At 38.0% G+C, this 24,248-nt stretch overlaps 1 protein-coding gene across 3 annotated transcripts in view; it reads left to right on the forward strand.

Moving 5' to 3' along the window:
- Positions 1–24,248, forward strand: part of mylk4 (myosin light chain kinase family member 4) — an 83,902-nt gene that overhangs the window by 48,054 nt on the left and 11,600 nt on the right. For all 3 annotated transcript variants that reach the window (XM_002934392.5, XM_012965429.3, XM_004915305.4), the window contains 6 exons: positions 5,163–5,247; positions 8,547–9,102; positions 14,439–14,740; positions 18,897–19,002; positions 19,619–19,712; positions 20,908–21,017. In XM_002934392.5, coding sequence (XP_002934438.3) covers positions 5,163–5,247; positions 8,547–9,102; positions 14,439–14,740; positions 18,897–19,002; positions 19,619–19,712; positions 20,908–21,017 — 1,253 coding nt within the window. The remainder of the gene's footprint in view (positions 1–5,162; positions 5,248–8,546; positions 9,103–14,438; positions 14,741–18,896; positions 19,003–19,618; positions 19,713–20,907; positions 21,018–24,248) is intronic.

Raw genomic sequence — 24,248 nt, forward strand, 5'->3', positions numbered from 1 at the left:
CCCATGTAAAAATGACCGCCCCCCCCATTAGTTGTAAATGGTCCATGATGATGCATGCACATTGACAATGACATACTAAACAAAGTCCATGATGGAAACCACACAGAGAAAGGATAGATGAAACAGCAAGCAAATCTCTATTGTTAATGCGTCATTTTTTGAGGAAACTTGGCAATAGTTTTACATATAAAAACTATTTAGTTATGTTTAGTTATTCTTTAAATCGTTTGGTTTTATCTATAAGACATACAACTGTAAAGTGTTGTTTGGTGTGACCTTCTTTTTGAACTCCCACTTTGTATTCTCTCAGACAGAAAGACAGATGCTTTGAGTTAGACATTGACTCCTGCTATAAAAAGAACCAAGGGTTGGAGGCGACAAAGCATTTGAATAACTAGCGTGTTTAGTTACAAATTCATCCTTATGGAAATGCTCATTGACTTTCACTGGGTGAACTGTGAGCAACCTTGGTGCTATTGCTTTTTTAAACTCAGTGCAACTGAAAACTAGCAATACCGTTGCAATATTATACTTACCAAATGTAGGAAATATTGGATTCTTAAAGCTCTGGCAGCACACATAGGTTTTTTTATGGTTAAAAGTTTTCTGCACATACAAACTTATTAAGCATGAATTGTAGTCTATGCCAAAGGGGCCATGAGAATTGAAGTATGACCTTATAGACCAGGGGTGCCCAAGAGGTAGATCGCGGTCTACCAGTAGATCACTTTAAAGCTTTTGGTAGACCACACAGTGGGATGCCATCCCACCACTTTTTTTCCCCCCAATGACAGAGCTTTTGACTACAGCCATACTACTGTGTTGACACTTGTATAATGTTATGTGGGCATTAAATGTGAATTTGACACTGCATTTATATATATATATATATATATATATATATATACACACTCACCTAAAGGATTATTAGGAACACCATACTAATACCCTTCTCTGACCTCTAGCATCAACAAGGCATTTTCGCCCACAGGACTGCCGCATACTGGATGTTTTTCCCTTTTCACACCATTCTTTGTAAACCCTAGAAATGGTTGTGTGTGAAAATCCCAGTAACTGAGCAGATTGTGAAATACTCAGACCGGCCCGTCTGGCACCAACAACCATGCCACGCTTAAAATTGCTTAAATCACCTTCCCATTCTGGCATTCAGTTTGGAGTTCAGGAGATTGTCTTGACCAGGACCACACCCCTAAATGCATTGAAGCAGCTGCCATGTGATTGGTTGATTAGATAATTGCATTAATGAGAAATTGAACAGGTGTTCCTAATAAACCTTTAGGTGAGTGTATATATATACAAACCGGATTCCAAAAAAGTTGGGACACTAAACAAATTGTGAATAAAAACTGAACGCAATGATGTGGAGGTGCCAACTTCTAATATTTTATTCAGAATAGAACATAAATCACGGAACAAAAGTTTAAACTGAGAAAATGTACCATTTTAAGGGAAAAATATGTTGATTCAGAATTTCATGGTGTCAACAAATCCCAAAAAAGTTGGGACAAGGCCATTTTCACCACTGTGTGGCATCTCCCCTTCTTCTTACAACACTCAACAGACGTCTGGGGACCGAGGAGACCAGTTTCTCAAGTTTAGGAATAGGAATGCTCTCCCATTCATGTCTAATACAGGCCTCTAACTGTTCAATCGTCTTGGGCCTTCTTTGTCGCACCTTCCTCTTTATGATGCGCCAAATGTTCTCTATAGGTGAAAGATCTGGACTGAAGACTGGCCATTTCAGTACCCGGATCCTTCTCCTACGCAGCCATGATGTTGTGATTGATGCAGAATGTGGTCTGGCATTATCTTGTTGAAAAATGCAGGGTCTTCCCTGAAAGAGATGACGTCTGGATGGGAGCATATGTTGTTCTAGAACCTGAATATATTTTTCTGCATTGATGCTGCCTTTCCAGACATGCAAGCTGCCCATGCCACACGCACTCATGCAACCCCATACCATCAGAGATGCAGGCTTCTGAACTGATCATTGATAACAACTTGGGTTGTCCTTGTCCTCTTTGGTCCGGATGACATGGCGTCCCAGATTTCCAAAAAGAACTTCGAATCGTGACTCGTCTGACCACAGAACAGTCTTCCATTTTGCCACACTCCATTTTAAATGATCCCTGGCCCAGTGAAAACGCTTGAGCTTGTGGATCTTGCTTAGAAATGGCTTCTTCTTTGCACTGTAGAGTTTCAGCTGGCAACGGTGGATTGTGTTCACTGACAATGGTTTCTGGAAGTATTCCTGAGCCCATTCTGTGATTTCCTTTACAGTAGCATTCCTGTTTGTGTGCAGTGTCGTTTAAGGGCCCGGAGATCACGGGTATCCAGTATGGTTTTACGGCCTTGACCCTTACGCACAGAGATTGTTCCAGATTCTCTGAATCTTCGGATGATGTTATGCACAGTTGATGATGATAGATACAAAATCTTTGCAATTTTTCACTGGGTAACACCTTTCTGATATAGCTCCACTATCTTTCTGCGCAACATTGTGGGAGTTGGTGATCCTCTCCCCATCTTGGCTTCTGAGAGACACTGCCACTCTGAGAAGCTCTTTTTATACCCAATCATGTTGCCAATTGACCTAATTAGTGTTATTTGGTCTTCCAGCTCTTCGTTATGCTCAAATTTACTTTTTCCAGCCTCTTATTGCTACTTGTCCCAACTTTTTGGGGATTTGTTGACACCATGAAATTCTGAATCAACATATTTTTCCCTTAAAATGGTACATTTTCTCAGTTTAAACTTTTGTTCCGTGATTTATGTTCTATTCTGAATAAAATATTAGAAGTTGGCACCTCCACATCATTGTGTTCAGTTTTTATTCACAATTTGTTTAGTGTCCCAACTTTTTTGGAATCCGGTTTGTATATATATATATATATATATATATATATATATATATATATATATTGCTATGTGTATTTAGGTATTGAACATCAAATATTTTTATTAGGGTGACAAACTCTGGGTACCCCTGTTATAGACAGCAGGTATGCAGATTGTATTGAAATATTTAATCAAGCTAATCTTTGTGATACTGTTTATATTAGTAATGTAATGCTAGATTAATGAAGAATCAAATGTAAAATGCTACATAAAGGGGCACATTTACTAATCCACGAAGGTCCGAAAAGCGTCCGAATGCGTTTTTTTGTAATGATCGGTACTTTGCGACTTTTTCGCGTATTTTCGAGCTCTCAATACGAAAGTTGCGATAATTCTCCAAAGGCATAATGGCAATGAAAAAGTCGCTACTATTCTCCAAAGGCATAATGGCAATGAAAAAGTCGCGACAATTCTCCAAAGGCATAATGGCAATAAAAAAGTCGCGACAATTCTCCAAAGGCATAATGGCAATGGAAAAGTCGTGACAATTCACGAAATTTGTTATGGCTATGAAAAAGTCGCGACAATTTATGGGAAAGTCGTAACGGCAACGAAAAAATCGCAAAAAATACGAAAAAGTCGCAAAATGTTCGTTTTCCAATCCGAATTTTTCTCATTCGGATTCGTGGATTAGTAAATCAGCCCCATAGTGTTCTTATGAATGTATAATGTGAATGCTGCAAAATGTATTTTCATGCAAAGGAAATATAAATTGGGGAACTGATTTTTGTTTTTTAGAGCCCTGCTCTTCCTGCACCATCTGTAAGGGATTAACCAAATTAAAGGCTTTACAAGAATTTACATTGATATTTCAATTATAACATTGGTATTTACACTTTTGGAAGGTTGCACATGTTTATACTGGACAATCTGATATGTACTAACAGAGTGTGGACAGTTTGTACTCCAGATTCAATCAGCTGTCTTCTCATGTTGGTTTATTACAGCATATTGATTACATTTTCATTTGAAACTCTGCTCTCTATTTCTCTCTGTTTCAAGCTTTATGTCTAGCAGGGGCTGCAGGGACTGTACAGTCACATGATGATAATTTAAAGAGAACCTTCTCGCATATGCACTATGGGATCTCTTATCTGGAAAGCATTAAATTATGGCATTTCTATTTCTTCAATGATTTGCCTATTGTTTCTAAATATTTGAATGTTTTCATATTATGGAAAAAATCACAGATTATTATACAGAGAAGCACAGATCCTGAAAATTCCAGATAATAGGTCCCATACATACCTGCACTGAAAACAGTATATAAAAAAGATTGGATGATTCATTGTAACGTTTGTTAAAAAAATACACAAAGGTGTGTAAGTCAGGTTAAAAATAACGGATTTCATATACTGGGAGTGCTTAACAAATTGGTACTTGCCAGTGAATACAACATGGAGTAACTTTAGTTTTCCCATTTGCCATGTTTAGCTGAAGAAGTAACAAAACCATGTTCAAATGTATAGGCAGGTATGTTTAAGATGATCCCTGTTAATTGTACTCATGTTGGACAAGGGGTATCATCCCATTTTTACAATGTCTCCTGAAAAATTACATAAGTGTTTTGGTGCCTGTCAGAAAATAAAAGCATCAATTTGTCTGTCCAACTAATCTAGCTGGTACAATTCTGGATTTAGCAGGTATGAGGGTATTATGGATAAAAATGTTTGAGATCATTCATGTACTGCCATAAAGGCTGTTTTCAACCCAGGTAAAATAAATGGATAGAAGGCTAACATTGCAATAAAAGGAAATAAATAAGTAAGTTGATAAAAAAAAGGCTAAACTAGTATTTAATAATATGAGTATGGGGCCGTTATCCAGAAAGCTCTGAATTACAGGAAGACTATCTCCAAAAGAGTCCATTATAAACAAAGAAATAATTCTGATTTTTAAAAGTAATTTCCTTTTTCTCTGTAATAATAAAATAGTACCTTGTACTTGATGGTAACTACTGAACTAATCCATGCTGGTGGCAAAGCAATCCTATTGGGATTATTTGAGGTTTAAATGATTTTAAGCAGACATAAGGTCTGGTGATTCAAATGAAAGATGCCTTATCTAGAAAACCCTAGGTCCCGAGCATTCTGCATAAAAGATCCTATACCTGTATTAGCAATGGGCAGCAAGGGTGTTTTTGCAATCTATGCATTTAGTATAGAATGCACTTACCTAAAATATCTACTGCAGCAATAATTTTTTCAAGGATCAAATAAATGCATCTTGCATTATTTTTTCAGGTAAACAAGGATCAAATACATGAAAAGAAGAATTGGGGTTTAAAGGGAACAAAATCTCTGAAGAAAAAGAAGCCACCAGATTCAGGTAGGAGAAGTGATATCTACAGAGCCGGATTAAGACTAAAAGGAGCCCCAGGCAGGCTAGTGCTTTAGGGGCTCCCACCATTATAACTGCTATGCAGGATTGGGAGTAGCATTCACTTCAGTTCCTGTCAGACTACAAAGCTCTTTGCAAAGTGGAAGATGCACACCAGTGTCTTGGCAATGCCTTTAAATCATTTATTTGCAGAAATGAACAAACAGAACAAGCTTCAGTTGCAATACACACAAGTGAACAATTTACTCACTAAATACCTTAACAGACCATGTGACTATCATGTGACCCATTAACCCCATCACGGCTGCAATACCAAACAGTCCCAAGCAGCCATTCAATTATGTGAATTGACAATCCCCTTCATAGGAGTCCTTTACACTTCATAGTCTGCACATGTAACCATAAATACAAAGTATCACATTTAAAAACCAATTATACAAAGTATCCTACAATAAACAGTTACAAAGTCTATAAAAAACATTTCAAGCTGAATTATTTGTTTAAACCTTGAGGGGAAAGAGAATCCATTTTTTTAATCCACACTGCCTCTCTTTTTAATAATTGTTTAGTCAAATTTCCACCTCTTTTCTTTATGTAGACTACAAAGCTCGCCACAGCGATTTGTTTAGACCACACCAACTTTGGGGGATACACATGATAAACCACTCACCATTAAATATATAGATAGCTAAAAATCTATTTTAGCTTTTCCTAAATCACAAATCTTCAGTGCCTAGGGTGCCTAGTGGGTAATCCGAGCCTGGGTGTCTAATCTGTGTATAATGGAAAACCAGACCCAAAATGCCACACAACAATTAAGAGCTAAAATAGCAACTGCTGTACACTGTATAAAACTAGCATATTATATTTTTCAAATATACAGTATATGTTAAGGCTTCAGGAACTTATCCGTTTATTGTGAATTAAGTAGCTTTCCTATGTTCAGCAGAATTCCTGCATGTAACAACTAAGAGGGTCAGGTATGAGCTTAGTAGCACCTTGCATGGCAGGTAATGGGGGGGACAGATATTTGCAGTGAAGTAGATTACATGCAGCAAATAACAGATCTTGTTAATATTATATACATACAGTATGTATATTTTGTTTGTTATAAAATGAATGCTTTCAATGAAATGTTAGATAAATACATGTAAATTACTTTTATGCATATAGAATGTGTGGGTTTTATGTGCCCAGCAATCCTTTCCCTTTATTTTTTTATTTGTTGCAGGAAAGAGCAGTGGGTGGGTACTACTTACTATCAGCGGTACTATTCCTAGCAGTTAGATATATTCCCATTTACCAAATCTGACAGGGCAGTTTTTAACAAATTGACACATTTAAGAATATATCTATGTTAGATTGTTAGAATGTGTTCGGCTGCTTTGAGCACTCACTCAACATCAGCTGCCCTAATGGTCTTCTCAATGAGAACTGCATATGGAAAGAAAGGATTCAGACAAAGATAATAAAAGGTTGATTCACTAAAGTGCGATAAGTGTTATTGCATGTTTTTTTGCGTTAAAATTGAGCAAATAAAACTGCGTGATCCGCTATTATCGCGTGCGTTAAGTCACATATCACGTGCGTTAAATAGCGTGCAACCGAATATGTTAATTTTAACGCATTGCGTTAATTAGCGCGCAGAAATAATACTAACGCATGATTCACAAACACTTAGATGCGCTAACTATTGCATTAGTCTGTGTAAAAATTAACACCTACTTGGGGCAGGCGGTAATTATAGAAAAGTACAGTTCATGAGCTTTTGGCAACACAATATGGACTTTGCAGTGTGATTTAATTCAAGTCTGTGATGGCCCTAGAGTGATGCAGCCTCCAGTTTGCAGGGAAATGGTCATTTTCAGAATAGTAGTTTTACGAAAGTAATGGCGTGTATGGCTAATATGGCATACGTTTTTTCGCACGCGGTGACAATTTGTGCACGTTGCATCAAATACCGCAAGAAAATAGTCTGCGCGACTTAAATAACTTAAATAAAGTATCCTCTTAGTGAATCGTGCGCTAAGACGCAAAAAATTAGATGCAATAAAATTTTTAACGCATGCTATAAATAGCGCTCGTTTTAACGCACCTTAGTAAATCAGCCCTTAAGTGTCAATATTTTTCTACCAAGTCCTAGCCTTTGTTACTGCTCAGTAAAAAAATAAATAATTGCATATCCTATTAAAATCAGTGATCATTTTGCCCCTAGCTTCAGTATTGTTTTATTAAAAAAAACATAGATTCATATTACTTTACACAAGTTGACAACTTTAAGATGGGCAAACTCACCCACATTCATGTCAATGTATGAAAAAGAAGCAGGGTGGTGGTATTTATCACCTAAAGATGTAGTAAAGTTTACAGACCATAAATTACTTGTGCTGCCTATTTTTAAATGTTTCTTTATGCTGTGTGGGCAGATACAAATGGTGTGGATTCTTAACTAAGTACTTGTAGTATGTATGTGAATATTCTTTTTCATGCCCTCCTTAGCTCATGTTATGTATATGTATAGTCAAGTGGCTAGAATATTGGCTTCCATCACTTTACAGATCCAAGACTGAAACCTTTTAGTGAATTTTACACCTTAATCCAAAGTACATTTTGGTACTTTTTATTTGTTGGAAAGATGCATGCATACATCCTCCACAAAACTCTTCAAACTCTGCTATGCAAGCCATAGTTTTTAGTAAAAAGGTAGAACTGGGTAAAGCACCACAACATCTAACTTAAATGTAGATCTGTCATTAACATTTAGGAGTAACTTTACATAACTTTCCTTTACTACATTTAATATGAGTTTTTCATGTTTTAGAAGGAGAAGCAGCTAAAAAGGGTTACTAAAAGTATTCTGTCAAACCCAGTACGCCAGCTGAACAGAACTGAATAATTAGAAGTGTCTAGAAATCCTTTTCCTATATATAAATTGTTAAATACCTTGGTATTTTATAACAGAGAAACAGAAATGGTACTCCTTGTTTTCCTTGATGAAAGAATGAATATATAAATTATTATTTCGAAGAGCAAGAGGTATAGTAGGAAATCAGGAGTCAGCTATGTTACATACTGTATATTACTTGTATATTTATATACAATATACTTAGAGTCTTGCTTAAGTTATATGTTATAAAAATGCTCTTTTAACCTTGATAATACTGCTTTATATGTTGTTTTTTGGCACTGCAACTGACACAGTAGAAACATGCACTGGTATGTAAGCTATAAACTTACTACTAATCATATTGGCTATTACAAGCATGCTGTACTGTTGTTGCCTTTAGAGCAAACTGCCCAAAGGAACCAGTTCTACACATATGAAGAAAAGGTCCAAAAACTCAATCAGGAAAATCTAGAAAAGGCAACGGTTATCCTGGTCAATAAAAGTACTCCAGAAAGCTGCACAGAAGAGAAGAGTTGCATTTCTATATCCATACCAACTGTACAAAGTAGAGTACCAACTCCACAGGGAACACCTATAATTATCTCTGAGGAAAAGGAATTATCTGCTTCTCCAGATGAATATTCCAATACTGAACTACTAATAAAAGACAATAGATGTGTTGAATGCACAGGTCATTATTCACCTGATGCTCAGGAATTTGAGGGAGAAACTAAGCCTGGTCTTTTGGTTGATGAGAATGAAGAAAACAAAGATGGTGAAAATGAATATGAAGAGGATGAATATGGTGAAGAAATTGAAGATGAAATTGTGGAGAAAAAAGAAAAGTCTGCTTTAGATGCAGAAGAAGAAGAAACAACTGATAGCACTGTTCATGTTATTTCACAATGTTCTGAAGCACAGGAAGCGGAAAGAGCAGAATCAGTCTCCTCAGAAAGGTGAGGCCAAAAGACATATTTTCAGTAAATACCTTTCTAGTTGTTGTTATTGTTAATTGTATCACTTATTTATCCCATTTTCATATGGGAAGGAAATATGTGCATATTACCATGACAGGGTTTCAACATCAACACTTTAATATTTAAATGGGTTGGAACTACTGTATGTATAAGGCTTTTCATGGGGTTAGACACAGAAGGAAAATGGAACATCTTTAAAACATTGCTTTGCAGGTATACACAACAGTATATCCGCCCTGTAAGCAAGGAGAGGCATCGCAAAGCAAAACCTTTATGGCTGAATAAAAGTGTTAGTGTCGAGGTTGGTAAGAAAAGACGTGCTTTTAGGGCATTCAAGTTAGCTGGGACAGCAGAAACTTTCATCAGGTATAAGGAAGCAAATAAAGCATGCAAAAAAGCTATCAAGCAAGCTAAAATAGAAATGGAAAGGGATATTGCAGCTAGGAGTAAAAAGAATCCAAAATTATTTTTTAATTATGTGAATAGTAAAGAAATGAAGCAAGAAGAGGTGGGAACCTTATTATCACGGGGGGTAAGTTGGTTGATGAGAACGGGAAAAAAGCTGAAATTTTGAACTCTTATTTTTCATCTGTCTATACATCTGAGGAGCCAGCTAATGAAGGCTTCCCTTTTAATATGCCCAGTTCTAGTAATTTAGCTACTGACGCATGGGTCACTCGGGAGGAAATTCAAAAGAGACTTGAATATGTAAAGGTAAACAAAGGTCCAGGACCGGATGGGATTCATCCCAGGGTATTAAATGAGCTGAGCGCTGTGATTGCCAAACCTCTTCACTTAATTTTTCAGGATTCATTGAGGTCTGCCATGGTGCCGAGAGACTGGCGGATTGCTAATGTGGTGCCGTTATTTAAAAAGGGATCCCGTTCTCAGCCTGAAAACTATAGGCCTGTTAGTCTGACATCAGTAGTAGGAAAAATTTTGGAAGGGGTAATAAGGGATAGGGTACTTGAATACATTGCAGTTCACAATACTATTAGTTTGTGCCAGCATGGTTTTATGCGTAACCGATCTTGCCAGACTAATTTAGTCGCCTTTTATGAGGAGGTGAGTGGGAACCTCGATGCTGGAATGGCAGTTGATGTCATCTACTTGGACTTTGCTAAAGCGTTTGATACAGTACCTCACAGAAGGTTAATGATCAAATTAAGGAATATTGGCCTAGAACATAATATTTGTAATTGGATAGAGAACTGGCTGAAGGATAGAGTACAAAGAGTGGTGGTAAATGGAACATTTTCTAATTGGACCAGTGTGGTTAGTGGAGTACCACAGGGGTCAGTCCTTGGTCCTTTGCTTTTTAACTTGTTTATTAATGACCTGGAGGTGGGCATACACAGTACTGTTTCCATTTTTGCTGATGACACAAAATTGTGCAAAACTATAAGTTCCATGCAGGATGCTGCCGCTTTGCAGAGCGATTTGACAAAATTGGAAAACTGGGCAGCAAACTGGAAAATGAGGTTCAATGTTTATAAGTGCAAAGTTATGCATTTTGGTAGGAATAATATAAACGCGAACTATCTACTAAATGGTAGTGTGTTGGGGGTATCCTTAATGGAGAAGGATCTAGGGGTTTTTGTTGATAACAAGTTGTCTAATTCCAGGCAGTGTCATTCTGTGGCTACTAAAGCAAATAAAGTGCTGTCTTGTATAAAAAAGGGCATTGACTCAAGGGATGAGAACATAATTTTGCCCCTTTATAGGTCCCTGGTAAGGCCTCACCTTGAGTATGCGATGCAGTTTTGGGCTCCAGTCCTTAAGAAGGATATTAGTGAGCTGGAGAGAGTGCAGAGACGTGCAACTAAACTGGTAAAGGGGATGGAAGATTTAAACTATGAGGTGAGACTGTCGAGGTTGGGGTTGTTTTCTCTGGAAAAGAGGCGCTTGCGAGGGGACATGATTATTCTGTACAAGTACATTAGAGGGGATTATAGGCAGTTGGGGGATGTTCTTTTTTCCCATAAAAACAATCTACGCACCAGAGGCCACCCCTTTAGATTAGAGGAACGAAGCTTCCATTTGAAGCAGTGTAGGTGGTTTTTCACGGTGAGGGCAGTGAGGTTGTGGAATGCCCTTCCTAGTGATGTGGTAATGGCTGACTCTGTTAATGCCTTTAAGAGGGGCCTGGATGAGTTCTTGAACAATCAGAATATCCAAGGCTATTGTGATACTAATATCTACAGTTAGTACTAGTGGTTGTATTTATAGTTTATGTATGTGAGTGTATAGATTGGTAGGTGTGGGTTGTGTGTGCTGGGTTTACTTGGATGGGTTGAACTTGATGGACACTGGTCTTTTTTCAACCCTATGTAACTATGTAACTATGTATATGCAGATGGTATTACTACAAGTTTGAATGATGAGTCTAATAAATACAATGCATACTAATCAGAATTTACATAATGTTTTTGGCCTATTTCCTCTTTATTTTTTATTCAAATGTGTGCTGTTTAAAGGAGAACTAAAGCCTAACTGTGCATTATGTTTTTGGGTTCCGTACCAGCCCAAGGCAACCACAGCCCATAATTAGGGAAGATTTGTGCCTCCAAACATGCCCCAGTAGCTCCCCATCTTCTTTTTTTCTGATTCACTGCACATGCTCTGTGCTGCTGTCAGTTATCTGAGCTTAGGGACCAACTCACAATATACTGTATATACAGAATATAAATGTCCCATTATAAGGCTAATTAGTGATTCATACCAAAGATTTCTACATGACAGGTCAGAAACCAGTGCAACTAGCATCAGAATTTAATAATCAGCTCTGTGGCATCAGCTTATATTACAGGCCAACTGCATTTTTTGCTTAATAATTTGCGACAACCCCTAAGATTAGATTTTCAACAGCTGCACAGAGTACACTGAGCATGTGAGTGTCACAGACATTTTCCAAGATGGTGACAAGTTTGAATTCTTAGATCATTGCTGCTGTTGCAATGTCAGCAATTTTAGGCTGGTGCAGTAAGTACGATATATAAAATATAGTATTTTTAGCCATACTTATTTCTAGGGTTCAGTTCTCCTTTAAATAATCCCTTAGGCCCTATTTATCCTATCTCCTCTGCAATTGCACCCTTGCAAGTAAAGCCACCTGCATTTTTGTGGCGTTTTTATTGCAACGTTTGTTTAATACAATGGGTGTGTCTGTGCACTTGCTAAACGCATTTTAGAGGAGAATAGCAGAGCTAAATACTATTACCTCTTACATATATTTGTATGTCTCTTCACTTACAAAGTGTCAAACCCAACAGTCTGATACTGCAAAGTTGTCAGAAGGCCAAACATAAGGAACCATTGGTGTGAATTGCTACTCTGTGTGAGGTTTAGCTAATACAGCCTACATGTTATCATATTTATGAAGATGTGTTAAGAGGTTAGGTATGTCATCAGCATATACTGTCAGCAAAAGCAATTTAAAATTGTCTTCAACTATGTTCATCTGTAGTATTGATATAGCTCTTGTGCTGCATTCATCAGTTCAAGTGCTTAGGCCATGACAAGAGGTCAGGTTTTAGGTATCCTGCTGCTTGATCATATATGTTTCAATCAAAATGCCTGCACTTCTGATTAACCTAATGTACTCAAGGAAGGATATCCTGCTAAGCATCTGAGTGCCAGCCAGTAAGATATGTAGGCCAGTAATGTGTTTGAGTTGGGCATGCCCAATTTCTGGGTTATATAGGACATGGTAAAATCAGCTTAAGGCTGGTGACTGGCAAAGTTTTTTTTTAACAAAAGCCATTTGGGGCCCCTGAAACCCAGCGTAAGTTAACAGACTCACAGGGGGTTTCCTTTTCTGCCTGGAGGCAGAAAAGACAGATATACTGCTTTCAGTAGCATTTCTTTCTTTCAGCTGTAAAAGCTAGGCTGCTCATGCATGCCCTCGTCCTATCCTGACTAGACTACTCTAACCTGCTACTAAGTGACCTCCCTAACTTCCATCTATTCCCCCTACAGTCTGTCTTAAATACTACTGCCAGAATTCTCCTTCTCTTATAAAGGAGAGTTCAGGCCCTTCCACTGCTTAAAACCATATCATGGCTTCCCTTAAAAACACCTTAAACACCTTAAAAAACTCCTTCTCTTAACCTTCAAAGCCCTTTATTCCTCGGAGCCTCACTACATCTCTTGTCTTGTGATTATATTTGGAATGCCATCCTTGATTTCCTTCAGAGAGAATTCTCCCTCACTCTTTTCAGAACTAAATTCAAAGGCTACCTCTTGGAGCACTTGCACAGTACATGTGTATATCGCAGTGTAACCACTGCACTGTAACCTGCAGTCTATGCTTAAAGGGAAACTGTCATGGGAAACATGTTTTTTCAAAATGCATTAGTTAAAAGATCTTCTCCAGCAGAATCCTGCATTGAAATCTGTTTTTCAAAAGCACAAACTGATTTTTTTATATTTAATTTTGAAATTTTACATGGGGCTAGCCATATTCTTTATTTCCCAGAGAACCACAGCCATGTGACGTGCTCTGATAAACTCCAGTAACATTTTACTGCTACGCTGCAAGTTGGAGTGGTATAACCTCTCCCTTACCTCCCCAGCAGCCAGTCAGCAGAACAATGGGAAGGTAGCAAGATAGCAGCTCCCAATAGATATCAGAATAGCCTTAATAGTAAGAATTTCAAGTTTGGGGTGGGACTTCTCCAGTTCCATGGGAGTAGGAGAAAAAATAGGTTAGCAGCAGCAGTTCTAATGTGTTGCTCTGGCTTTTTCTGAAAGCTCAGAATCAGGCAAAATGCATTGCGATGGATGTCTTCACACCAGTATTACAGCTAAAAAAATACATTTGTTGGTTCAAGAATAACATTTTAAATGGTAGGCGGATTATTTGCTATGTAAACAGTTTAATTTAGAAATTAAAAGTACACCATAAAAATCATGACAGAATCCCTTTAATAGAATGTGCTTGCTTTGTCTATATTTTACGGGTGACTTGTTACTTAATTCTTCTAGCAGCTCTTTCTTGCCCCAGTTAGCCTTAATACTTAAATATAAAGGTATTTTTGGGTAAATATGTGTGCTGGTGGGGTGTAAGAACCGTAACACCAAAAAATTAAATTACAAAACAGGTAACACATGAGCTCCGTAAATTACAATGGGATTCTATGGAGCTTATCTGCTATGTAACCTGTGCCATTAAGCCCTATTTCAGCTTGAATGGCTGCCCCATGGCTACACAGCAGCTTATTTCTATAAACTATAGTAATCAATGTGAAGCAAATGCACACTTTTTCCAAAGAATTGATATTGATCCCACGTGCTAACAACTGTCTCTTTCACAGTGACATCCCTTATGATACTTTGGCACTGCCAGAAGATGTGTCACAGACAGAGCCCAGCTCTAACAGCAAACGTCGAGTAACTGATGAAACTGTTATTAAAGATGATACAAAGAAAAGCAGGGTTGACACAGAGGACACAGAAGGCACAGAAGGCACAGAAGTCAAGACTGATAAGACTGAAGATGTGGAAGAGATAACAATAAATGCTATAATACCTGTCAAAGAACCAGAGGCAGCTGATGGCACTAATGACAAAAAGGACCAATCTTTTTATGGGGAGGAAGAGGCATCATTTTATTTTGGTAAGAGCCATATATAACAACTCTGTTTTAAAGCAAATTTGAAAAATAATTAACCAAACAATAAATACTAGTAAGCAGCTTGCCGAGTTTTCATGGTTGCTTTGCTGTCAGTGTAAAAACCCTAAATAATGTAATTTTATGACCAGAATTTCGTCATTTTTTTAATAAGTACTTGGATGCTCAAATAACAGGTCAGGACTATTGAGCAGTTGTTGAAAACTCACAGCCTGGTCAGATTGAGACCCTGTCAGTATGTTGGGGGAATTATCTATCCACCTGGAAGATGCAAGAGCTTTCCTTTAAATCTCCCACTCATGCCATTCATGCTCAAGCTAAATAACATAATGCAATATGGCCATGAATATTGCCAAATCAACCTGCAACAAAATAGTCCCATCTGTGGCAAGCTAATGCCTTAACTGTCTAGTATTTGCCTAAAAAGTATTTTGCATACACAAGTATCACAGCAGGGGATAACATATGGAGGACAATAACTGCACTTAAAATTCTCAGTCTTAAAACCTTTCTAATAATAAACAATCTATTAGAAAAGTATTTGGCATGATCTGTAGCAGGTTGCAAAATATTGATCTGCCTTGCTATTTAGGGCCATAACTTCTGCATTACTTACAGGCTTTGATAAACTAACTTTTTTTAATTTGTTTGTATTGTTTTTTGTATGTTTATTGTTGTTTTGTTTGTACTGCTTGTTTTCATTGCTTTTTAACAATGTTAAAGATAAATATCAAAAGCCAATGTATCTGCCATTAAAACAGTTCTGCGTTCAGTTTACCATATATTTCTCTACAACCAGCCATTTAAATCCCTGGGGGCTATAAGAAATTAAGGATTATGGGCAGGGCCGCTGCTCCCTATAAGCAGAGTATGCAGTCTGCATAGGGCACCAACTCCCAGGGGGGCACCATCCCAGCTGCTCAAAAAAATCGTTTTTATATATTATAACATACCCCCCAACACTGTCCCGCCAGTTTTTATAGCGCACCCCGCTGTCCTGGATAGTTCAATCAATGTCCCGCATTTCCGGGACATTCATTGAACTATCAAGCACAGCGAGATACACTGGCTGTACTCTACCGTCGGCTTCTTCTGCTACTCTGCAACTTGTGCGGCGGTGACAGGCCCTTTTATAAGGTTGCACCCCATGGTACGTGTGATGTCATACGCATGGGATGCAACCTTATAAAAGGGCCTGTGCCTGTCGCTGCCGCAAAAGGAGCAGAGCCGCAGAAGAAGGAGCGGCTGTGTACGGAGGGGGTTACTGTGTAAGGGGGGGGCTACTGTTTATGGGGGCTACTGTTTATGGGGCTACTGTCTATGGGGGCATTGTGTATTGGGGCTATTGGGGGCACTTACTATGGGGGCATTGTCTATGGGGGCTATTGGGGGCACTGTGTGTGGGGCCCCTATAGTAGGTGTTTTTTTTTTATTATTTTATTTTTACTTCCGTAATATTTGGGGGGGGGCACAAAAGTAAATTTCTGCTTAGGGCACCCATTTGGCCAGCAGCGGCCCTGATTATGGGCCAGCTTTAATTTAATGAGAAATAAAGTGTTTAGCTCTTGTTGAATATGGCTCTTATGTTTGCTATCCATGCACAGATTAATCCAGGCAATTTAGAGGTCAGTTAGACAGGCCATGCTGTCATTCCTTCAAATTACTGTCATTATGTTTGAACTGAATTTCATCTGCTGATGACTTGTGTGGGAGCAGGGCCAGAACTAGTGGTAGACAGAGTGACAAAGTCACAACTCCTAGAATTTAATCTCACCTATACATTTTCACGTGATAAACTATGGTTTTCTTACTGATTTAAACCAGGCCTGTAGACTGATTAAAATTATCAGTCTCCATATGGCACCTGCTTTTACACTAGACTGGATTTAAAACATACTGCAATACAGAGTAGAATACCATACTAAGGGAATGTTAGTAAATACAAATCATACTTGTTTTTATCTTTTGTTACATATGTTAAGCCATCCTATATTTGCATGTTTGAATAACATGTTTGAATTGATTAACTAATGTTCCCTGGCTCAGTTAATTAATAATGGGCCAGATTCGATTTAAAGAGAAAACATTATTTTAAGGTTTATCATGTGAAAATTATCTGGCAAGATTCAACTTTTCTCCTAAAGGTGGCCATACACGTTCAGATTTTAGTCTTCTTCTGACAAACCTTCGGATAATGGTCATACGTTTAAATGCAATGATCTGAAACTAACATTCAGACTGAAAATGTAGGATAAAGCCCTTAAAATACAAATCAGAGGAAAAAGTTGACAGACACCTATCGTACGAAAATGACTTCAATTGCCCCCAAGGATATTGCTCAATACACAATACATTCGCAGATTTTTTCGTTATCCAACCGAAATTTCATAACCTGGCTGATCGACTAAACGACTGATCACAATGGTACAAAAACTATTGGAACAATAATTCGGAGCCCACACATCGTATGAAATTAGGTTTTGTACGGTTTTATCGGTATGTGTATGGCTTTATTCAGCTCCAGTTTTTCCCATAGACTTCAATAGTGTTTTCATGTGATATACATGTGAGATAAGTTTTCTCATAGGGAATATCTGGAATTGAATAAGGAGAAAAGCTTTTCTCATCAAAGGTCTAGAACATTATCTGTCCAGTCCAATGCCCAAACCTTAGTGCAATTTTGCCCTGTTATATGTGCCTCTACGTTAACCACCTACTTAGATTGCATGCTCTACAGGGCAAGAACTTCCTTCCTACTGTGTCCCTTATGGCATTGCACATAATCTCTGTATATTTATAGTTATCTATATATTATAATAATTGTCCTCTATTTGTGTACTTTTCTGTATTGTAAGTTTGTATGGTGCTCTGTACGTTGTATCCTAGTAGCGCTTTATTAATAAAAGTTATATATACAGTGTATTTTTGGAACACTTTATGCTACTCTCAGGCATATGACCTTGCAGAAGATAAACAGGATTTATAGACTGGATCTTTAACACCCTCTGTGTCAGTCAAACCTTTATAGCATTGCAACAAATACTGTAGCATCTAACTGATTGAATGGAAACCAGCTTTGGGCTGCTACCCTCTGAGTGAAGAAAGACCCTTACCGACATTTCACAGTAGTAACCAAATGTCTAAAACGAAATTAAGCAAATGTCTTACAGGTCACTTCACAAAACATAAAGAGTTCAGTCGGGAACTGGCACTTTTGGGGATAGTGTTCTTGCAATTCCAACTTTCTATTTTTAACACTTTAATATGCAAGGCATATTTGAACCATTTATCCTATGATCTATGCTGCACCTGGCTGGATTTGACATCCTGAGTGCTTATTCTGGGAGCAGGCATTTTCCAAACAGCATTATTACTCAATAGTTCAGTGGGGGTTAATGCCTAAAACAGCTGATGCTCTATATCCTGATCTATAGCCTCCTTTGTGCATTTTTAGGTGGTAGCTCCTCTGCAGGGGCCCATCTCACTAACTGCATCAGTACCTGCAGCTAGAAGTTCCCTGGCCCACTGTATTTGCTATGCAACTTTGCATTTTTTTTTAAAATAGTATTTGTTTATTCCTTTCTTTTCTGAGGTTCCGACTCTTCAAACAATGTTGCAGAAATAAATTCTCCAGATCTTTAAATTTGCTGCTTGTGCTACATTGTTTTAGGAGTCAGAGCCAGTGCAGAGATGCTAGAATTACATTTTCTTTAATTATGCATAAAACTGTTTTTAGAGTTTCCCTTTAATGGGGAATGAAAGGTTTATAAGTATATATGCTTAAGACATAAGCAGAGGAGTTGGAAAAAGTCATGACTAAGTTTACTTCAATAGGCTGCCAACTCATACCCACAGCTAGGGGAGGAGAGTGTAATTTTATTTTGGAAAGTTACAAACAGAAAGCATTCCATTGGTGGTTAGACTTATTTTGTGGCGTTTAAGCCACTTTGAATCTTCATTATTCTCCTCCTAGGCCATGTTTCTCAGGGAAAAAATCCAATAACATTCCAACTGGCCTTTATGTATTACTATGTTCCAACATTTGACATTTCTAAATTGCATTTAATTGTAATATCAAGTTGTGATTGGCTATAATGTTAAACTTGTATACATTCAAGATATTTGATTTTTGATCCTTTAGATGTGTCACCACCTCCCCCAGCTCCCTTTTCTCACCGGATTGTCTCAGCTAAACATGCACTGATAAATAACTTTTATACTGTGGAAACATCAGAAATGCTTGGAGGGTAAGTCATCATTGCTATTCTTTTCACAAGCAATTTTTTAGATCTTTATGCTTGAAGCTGTTTGGCTTTGTTACTAAAGAACATACTCTTCTTATAGCAAAAACACGAGTTAAAGTGCCATTTCTTGTGGTATGCCCTTTGAGCTTTTTACTTTAAATGAGGTGCAAATGCATCTTGCAGGTTGCCTTGGAGCAGTTGTGTAGTACAGAGTTTCCTTTCTAGATTGCATGCAGTTCAAGAGCATATAAGTGCACACCCATGTTCAGTACATTGTGCGCTTGCATTGCATGTAACTCAACAACCTGGGAATTCTGCAGAAAAACCTCTCACTGTGGCAAATCAATATGGTGATTTGCATTCATACATAAGTCTTCTGGCCTTATTTGGGTACAGCATTAAATTTGGACAGGGTATTTATATGGCTATATTTTGTTTCACCTGTACATTTAGTTAAAGCTACTGTGTACAAAGTTGAGCTGATAGGTAGAGGGAACATTTCAGGGAAAAGTGAAAAATGCCCTAGCAGTCTTCTCTGTCCACTTGTATAGGGTTAAGCTGTAAAATTCGCCCAGGCCTATTAACTTCTGAAAATTTATTTTCTTTTTATACTTTGCAGAGGACGATTTGGTCAGGTACATAGATGTGTAGAAAAGTCCTCTGGTCTGTCGCTGGCCGCAAAGATTATTAAAGTCAAAAGCCATAAAGAAAAGGTAAGCAATATATTATTGCTGAGTTGGTAAATAAGAGTAATAAAAGTGGGGCAGATTTACCAACATTCTGATTTAGAGGCTTTTGAAACCTCAAATAAACTCATTTCCACAAAAACCACAGCTGTCTAGTCATTTATTAAAAGATCCAAATTGAATAAACACCAACAAATTAAAGTGCAAAATGAAAAGAACGCGAAAACCACAAATTTTTCATAGTTTTTACATTTTCTTCATGGACTTACATACGAAAAAAAACCGTCTGAAATTATTCTCCACATCTGTCTTTTGGTCCATATATTTTACAGCTGTATCCTAAAAACTGTGTGTTTTATACATTGACTATGTGAAGTGCATTAACCTTCTGCACAAGTAGTAGTTGTTGAACTACTACCAGGGGAGGGCCGAGCCGACCGGGCGCCCTAGGCAACCCGGTCGGCCACCTCGCCCCTGCACCGCGAACTCCATCCCCCCCTCCGTTGTTTGATGCGCATGCGCAGTTTGAGGGGGGGGCGGGGATGCGTGACGCACAACTGATTGTAGTCTAGTGGTAGGCAGGAGAGACTCCTGCCTGGCGCCCCCCAATCATTGCGCCCTAGGCAGCTGCCTCTTCTGCCTACCCCTAGTTCCGGCCCTGACTACTACTGTGACACCTCCCTGCCAGTTTGACTTGGCAGAGCACAGCAGACTGTAACATAATAAAAACAGGTGCACTAAATGTAACCTTTTCCATCCAATCTGCCTCACTGCTTTTTATAATTCATTAATAAGAATTATGTAAACTTTAACTGTTAACCCCCTTGCTGACAATGTAGTATTTAGATTGTTGGCTGGGAAATGGTTAACTTGATAGTAAGATGGGTATAAAAGAGTTTATACTCATCAGTGCTATATCTAACATGAGGCGAGAAACTCAGACACAAGTTAGGGTGCAGCAGAAGATGTTGTGGTCTGCTCCCAGTGTTGAATATATTTATTCGAGCGGCAGATAGTGTAACTTTCCCTAGGGAAGCAAGTGCTTGTTAAGATGAGCACTATGGGGTGCACTCTTGCGCTCCTTAGCGCTTTATCTCTTGTGCCCTAGGGAAAAGTAAATGAGTTGTTGCTTATGGTTATGTTATGGTTGAGCTAGAATCACCACATTGTATATTAACTGTTTATAGTGGCGTTTGTATACAAAATTATTTTTCATTTGCAGGAAGAAGTGAAAAACGAAATACAAGTCATGAACCAGTTGAACCATGTGAATCTTATTCAGTTGTATGATGCCTTTGAATCCAGAAATGACATAGTGCTCATTATGGAATAGTAAGTGTATTTTTTCTCAGAAATCTCAGAAATATATAATGTAATTTAGAAACACACTGAATTTTCTGCAGAAAATGTCAGTTCTCAGGAAGTTCTGCTGCCTCCAGCTGTTCTGGGAAATGTACTACACTTTGTACCTAAAACTATAGTTTGAATGCTGTTTTTTTGTGCTATATGAGCAATAGTGTGTTAAATGGTTTTTATGTGACGTATATTAATGTATTAAGTGCCAGTGCATGACACCAAGTGGGACCTAGGCTGACCTGCTGGGGCTCACATTGCATCATGGTGTGTAAGCGATCCTTAGGGATCAGCATTTAAAAAGCTCACTGTCAGTCACTGTGAAAATGATCATGCTCTATTTTAAACCAGTCCTATTGCATTGCTAAAATCACACAAGAGTGTTACATAACATAACGTTAATGTTGCTTCTGTCTACATGGTAGAAATCTAATAGGGGAATGTAATAAAAGTTGTTAAAAAGTTTGGCAGAAATAAGAAACAAAATTCATATTTTATTAAAAAATTCATTAGTCATTACACTGCAAATTTTAATTGCATTTAGCACATTTTACTTACTGCTGAAAGGTGTCATTTTGGGCACAAAAATAATGACTTTTTTAAAAAGATTTTTTTATTACATATACTGAGCACAGGAGCAAACTAAAATTTGCAAATATTCCTGCACCTGGAATCACTAAATAATAAGTTTTGGTGCTTTCATGATTTGCCCTACAAGAAATCACTCGGTTATGATATATTTGCTGCTCTTAAGCATTTTACTTGTCTCTAAACATCCACCACTTTCCTATGGGCTTGTTAAAGAGTTTATAAACAACAGTGTATCATGCTGCCAACACACACTCCTCTGTGTATTTCTTTGAATAACAGCTGTTAAAAATGCCGACACTTCCATGCCACGACAAGGTTATCCAATCCAGTATAAAAACACTAGGCACCAAGTATATTAGATATTAGATTTTGGATATACTGAAGGACTTTGCCAGCATGCATCAGATAAATTATTTAATATTAAAAATACAGGTTTTTCTTCTTTTTAGGTTTACGTTGGCCTATAATAGAAAAAGTAGTGATATTTGAAAACTGGATAATTTATGTGAATATATATATAATTTCAGTGAAACATTCAATTTATATATATATATATATATATATATATATATATATATAAAAATAAAACAGCCAGCACCAAGGGTCTTTGTGTTTCAAAAAATCTCTTGCGTATTATAATTGCATGTACAACCGACGTTTCGGTCCCTTTTGGGACCTTTTTCAAGGAAATCCCGTGCACAGGGGCAGCTGCAGAGCAGCAGATTTTGGAGTGTGGTGCTGTCGTGTGGACTGCGTATATATATATATATATATATATATGGTAGACAATCCTATTGGATTTAATTATTGTTTAAATAATGTTTTTAGCAGACTTTAGGTAGGAGACCCAAATTATGCAAAGACCCCTTATCCCGAGCATTCTGGATAATGGGTCCCATACCTGTAAACTATATACAGTGGAGGAAATAATTATTTGACCCCTCACTGATTTTGTAAGTTTGTCCAATGACAAAGAAATGAAAAGTCTCAGAACAGTATCATTTCAATGGTAGGTTTATTTTAACAGTGGCAGATAGCACATCAAAAGGAAAATCGAAAAAATAACTTTAAATAAAAGATAGCAACTGATTTGCATTTCATTGAGTGAAATAAGTTTTTGAACCCTCTAACAAAAAAAGACTTAATACTTAGTGGAAAAACCCTTGTTTGCAAGCACAGAGGTCAAATGTTTCTTGTAATTGATGACCAAGTTTGCGCACATTATAGGAGGAATGTTGGTCCACTCCTCTTTGCAGATCATCTCTAAATCCCTAAGGTTTCGAGGCTGTCTCTGTGCAACTCTGAGCTTGAGCTCCCTCCATAGGTTTTCTATTGGATTAAGGTCCGGAGACTGACTAGGCCACTCCATGACCTTAATGTGCTTCTTCTTGAGCCACTCCTTTGTTGCCTTTGCTGTATGTTTTGGGTCATTGTCGTGCTGGAACACCCATCCACGACCCATTTTCAGTTTCCTGGCAGAGGGAAGGAGGTTGTCGTTCAGGATTTCACGATACATGGCTCCGTCCACTTTCCCGTTAATGCGAATAAGTTGTCCTGTGCCCTTAGCAGAAAAACACCCCCAAAGCAAAATGTTTCCACCCCCATGCTTGACGGTGGGGACGGTGTTTTGGGGGTCATAGGCAGCATTTTTCTTCCTCCAAACACAGCGAGTTGAGTTAATGCCAAAGAGCTCTATTTTGGTCTCATCAGACCACAGCACCTTCTCCCAGTCACTCACAGAATCATTCAGGTGTTCATTGGCAAACTTCAGACAGGCCTGCACATGTGCCTTCTTGAGCAGGGGGACCTTGCGAGCCCTGCAGGATTTTAATCCATTGCAGTGTAATGTGTTTCCAATGGTTTTCTTGGTGACTGTGGTCCCTGCTAATTTGAGGTCATTAACTAACTCCTCCCGTGTAGTTCTAGGATGCTTTTTCACCTTTCTCAGAATCATTGACACCCCACGAGGTGAGATCTTGCGTGGAGCCCCAGAGCGAGGTCGATTGATGGTCATTTTGTGCTCCTTCCATTTTCGAACAATCGCACCAACAGTTGTCACCTTCTCTCCCAGCTTCTTGCTAATGGTTTTGTAGCCCATTCCAGCCTTGTGCAGGTCTACAATTTTGTCTCTGACATCCTTGGACAGCTCTTTGGTCTTTCCCATGTTGGAGAGTTTGGAGTCTGCTTGATTGATTGATTCTGTGGACAGGTGTCTTTTATACAGGTGACTAGTTAAGACAGGTGTCCTTAATGAGGTTGACTAATTGAGTAGAAGTGTCTAACCACTCTGTGGGAGCCAGAACTCTTAATGGTTGGTAGGGGTTCAAAAACTTATTTCACTCAATGAAATGCAAATCAGTTGCTATCTTTTATTTAAAGTTATTTTTTCGATTTTCCTTTTGATGTGCTATCTGCCACTGTTAAAATAAACCTACCATTGAAATGATACTGTTCTGAGACTTTTCATTTCTTTGTCATTGGACAAACTTACAAAATCAGTGAGGGGTCAAATAATTATTTCCTCCACTGTATATATATATATATATATATATATATATATATATATATATATATATAGTTTTTTTTTTTTTTACTCTAATACTTTTTAACATGAATGGC

Source organism: Xenopus tropicalis, chromosome 6 (genome assembly GCF_000004195.4).
Source record: "Xenopus tropicalis strain Nigerian chromosome 6, UCB_Xtro_10.0, whole genome shotgun sequence".
Classification (NCBI taxonomy): Eukaryota; Metazoa; Chordata; class Amphibia; order Anura; family Pipidae; genus Xenopus; species Xenopus tropicalis.